The following is a 3169-nucleotide window of genomic DNA, read 5'->3' on the forward strand; positions in this document are numbered from 1 at the left end:
TCTTGTTCTTTCGTAATTAAATTATACCTAAAAGCCTAAAATCTATATATAAAAAAAAGCATGTACCTAATATCGGTTATAATATGACAAATTAACAACCTAATCAATACCTTATACCAAACAAAAGTTAACGACCCGAAAGTTTTTTTAATTAAAATTATTTTGATGTCAATAATATTAATTAAAGAAACTGTACGTTTTAGAAAATAATATGGGAGAAATATTCATTATTTTTTATTAATTGGGATAAGTATAATATAATATTTGTTTAAAGATAACTCGGTCATTTGATATTAAAGGTTTATATTCCTCACATTCTTTGTGTTTGAACTTGAATTATTAAGAAATAACAATAATTCATTTACTACTTAATAGCTCAATTCGTGCCAGGATTATCCACTGCTTAATGTAATAACATATTATGATTTATCACATCCCATGTATAGCTGGAAATTAAATAATGTAAAAAAGGTTAATGGACAAGTTGTCACTATACTTTAGTTGAAGATCGAAATTTGTCATGTTACCTCATTTTAATTGATTTTTAGCATTGTGCTTTTGTATTAAAGATAAATTTACAATTACTCTAACATAATTTAAACCCTCAAAAAATTAATTTCAATAGTTAATAAAAAATATTTTTCGAAGTTTCATTTTGATAACTAGAATAATAATTTAATGAATAAAAACATTAAGAATTAAACTTTTTATTTTTAAAGTAAAACTAAACTTTTCTAATAATACTTTCATTCTTCAAACAAAATCCTGCGTTAGATCCTTTTTTATAAATCAATTAATTATTAAAATTGATTTTTTTTTAAAAGTCACTAAACCTTAATTTTTGTTAAAAATTGATTAATTTATAAAATTATTTTTAATTAGTTTATTTAAAATTTTAATTTATAGCACTAATCAAGCGACTTCAGTGGTAAATAAATTGTTATAATTTCTTAAGGTTCTGGGTTCAAGCACCATATATATAAAAAATATGAGTGTTTAATGTCAAATAATTGATAATTATCTTTGAACATATCTAACACGCTCGATGAGCACCGATGAACACCATTAACGATAAACACTATTAATTTAATTATAAAACTTTAAAATTAGAAAGTACTCAATGTGTAATTATAAATTAGTTAAAGATCTAAACGTAAATTATTTAAAATGCAATATTAATTACATTATTTTTATAATTTTATTTTAAATAATAATGAGATAAAATATTAACTCTTAGACTGAAAAATATTAAATTCTTTTTTTTTTTGGAGCTGTCGCTGCTATTATCATCGACGTCACCTCTGTTGTCGTCATCTTCGTTGCTGCCGTCGTAATTGCTCTACTGTTGCCATGTTAAAACAAGAAAAAAATTAGGATTTTTTAATTTAAGGGTTAATATTTGATCTAATTATTATTTAAAATAAGATTATAAAAATAATATAATTAATATTTTATTTTTAAATAATTTACGTTTAGATTTTTAACTATTTTATAATTACATGTTGAGTATTTTATATTTTAAAGTTTTATAAATTAAATTAATAGTACTCCTCATTAATAGTGTTCATCGATATTCGTCGAACGTCGTAATTTTTTTTATTGTTTTATACTTGTCTTTATATTAATAAAAAGGTTGATTTATAATCTATAACTATATTCCAGATAAAATAAACCGAATAAAACCACTGTTTGACTGTTAATTTCAGCATCTCCCGTTTCACTTTATGTCCAACGAATACGAAGTAAAGCATCATCCATACGGAACCAATAAATATAAAGTACAATATTGATGTATATTAGCCTTAATAAAAAAAATTATATTCAAATTTTATAAATAATATTATTAAAGAGTAATTAATCTAAACATAAATCATACAGTATATGTAAAAATATTATTTTAGAATGATAGGTTTATTTTATTTTTTTTACACTACAACACTCTTGTTTCTTCATCCTCAAAAAAGGACAAGAAAAAAGAGAGGACAAACCAAGAAAACCCACGTTACCCACCAATTTTCTTTCTCTAGCACCAGTTTTAATTTACAGAAAGAGAGAAGAGAGATAGAGATCAGCTAGCTTTTATTTTCTTCGCAGAGAATTTTGATGAAAGTTATTGTAGACTTTAATATATCTGTTTAGATGATTAATGGTGCAGTTTGTTCGGACATGACGGTAACGTTATTGCATGGCCATGCAGATGATGGAAACTGCTGCAGTTGCTTGAAAAGCAATATTTGACGGAGCATACTGTATTCGGATCGGAGGCGGTCGTTGTCGGTCCTCACACGGTGGCTGTGGTACAAAAGGAACCTCAAACGGTTGGACAGTTGTTGGTTCTCGATTCTAAGCTGGTTGGCTTGGTTCCTTAGGTTTTCTAGGTGCCTTTGTTTACGCATCCGTGACCTCCTGGCTGATTCCCTGTTCGATATCATACGTCTGCGCTTTCGCTCGTCCATGATGGGAACAGTTTGGTTTGATTCATCCAAACCGGAATTGGAATTGGAGTGGGTTTGGGTTTGGTTTTGGTTTTGATTTGCTTCGCTTGAAGCTGAACCCAACCCGGCAGGTCCTACTGATTGGGTAGTGGTAAAGAGTTGGGAGCAATCCCATCCGCTTTCAAGAGGCGGAATTGGATTACTTTCGACCATGGGGTTGGAGCAAAACGTTATCGGATCAGTGAACAGCATGGCTTTAACAGGACTTAGCAATAAATATAGCAGTAAATAAAAGAAAATATACCAAAAACTTCTAAAAGTTTCATATGGGGGGAGGTAAGGAGGAGGAGAAAAGGGAAGAAATGCAGCGTAGGGGGCTCGTATTTATGGACAAACTTGCGGACTGGTGTGGGTTCCACTTAATTGAATGAAATATTCAACTCAAGGATATTTTGGTAAACTTATCTTACGTATCATAAATAATTAATGGAGAATTATTCATGACCTCTTAAATAAGGTTTTGGAAAGCTAGGTTTAAATTTTGTTGCAAATATAGTTAAAATATATAAAAATAAATATATAAAAATGGAGCCGGTGGGATTTTTTTAATCCTGCTATGAAAGTAGACTTTTTTATTAAAAATTATTTATTAATTTAGTATTTACTATTAATTATTTTTCAAAATGATATTAAACATATCACATTAAAAAAGTATGTTAGTCTATCAAATTTTA

At 27.9% G+C, this 3169-nt stretch overlaps 1 protein-coding gene across 1 annotated transcript; it reads right to left on the minus strand.

Annotated features, from left to right (window-relative positions):
- Nucleotides 1-1882: 1882 nt before the first annotated feature.
- LOC120130585 (basic leucine zipper 43-like) lies at nt 1883-2823 on the minus strand. Its single transcript, XM_039147798.1, has one exon. It carries the CDS (start codon nt 2685-2687, stop codon nt 2136-2138), a length of 552 nt encoding a protein of 183 aa, XP_039003729.1. The 5' UTR covers nt 2688-2823; the 3' UTR covers nt 1883-2135.
- Nucleotides 2824-3169: the final 346 nt, after the last annotated feature.

Source organism: Hibiscus syriacus, unplaced genomic scaffold, assembly GCF_006381635.1.
Source record: "Hibiscus syriacus cultivar Baekdansim isolate YM2019G1 unplaced genomic scaffold, ASM638163v2 tig00110548_pilon, whole genome shotgun sequence".
NCBI lineage: Eukaryota > Viridiplantae > Streptophyta > Magnoliopsida > Malvales > Malvaceae > Hibiscus > Hibiscus syriacus.

Excerpts from the sequence above, each read along its gene's own strand:
- LOC120130585 (XM_039147798.1), bottom strand. The coding sequence starts at position 2,687 with ATGCTGTTCACTGATCCGATAACGTTTTGCTCCAACCCCATGGTCGAA.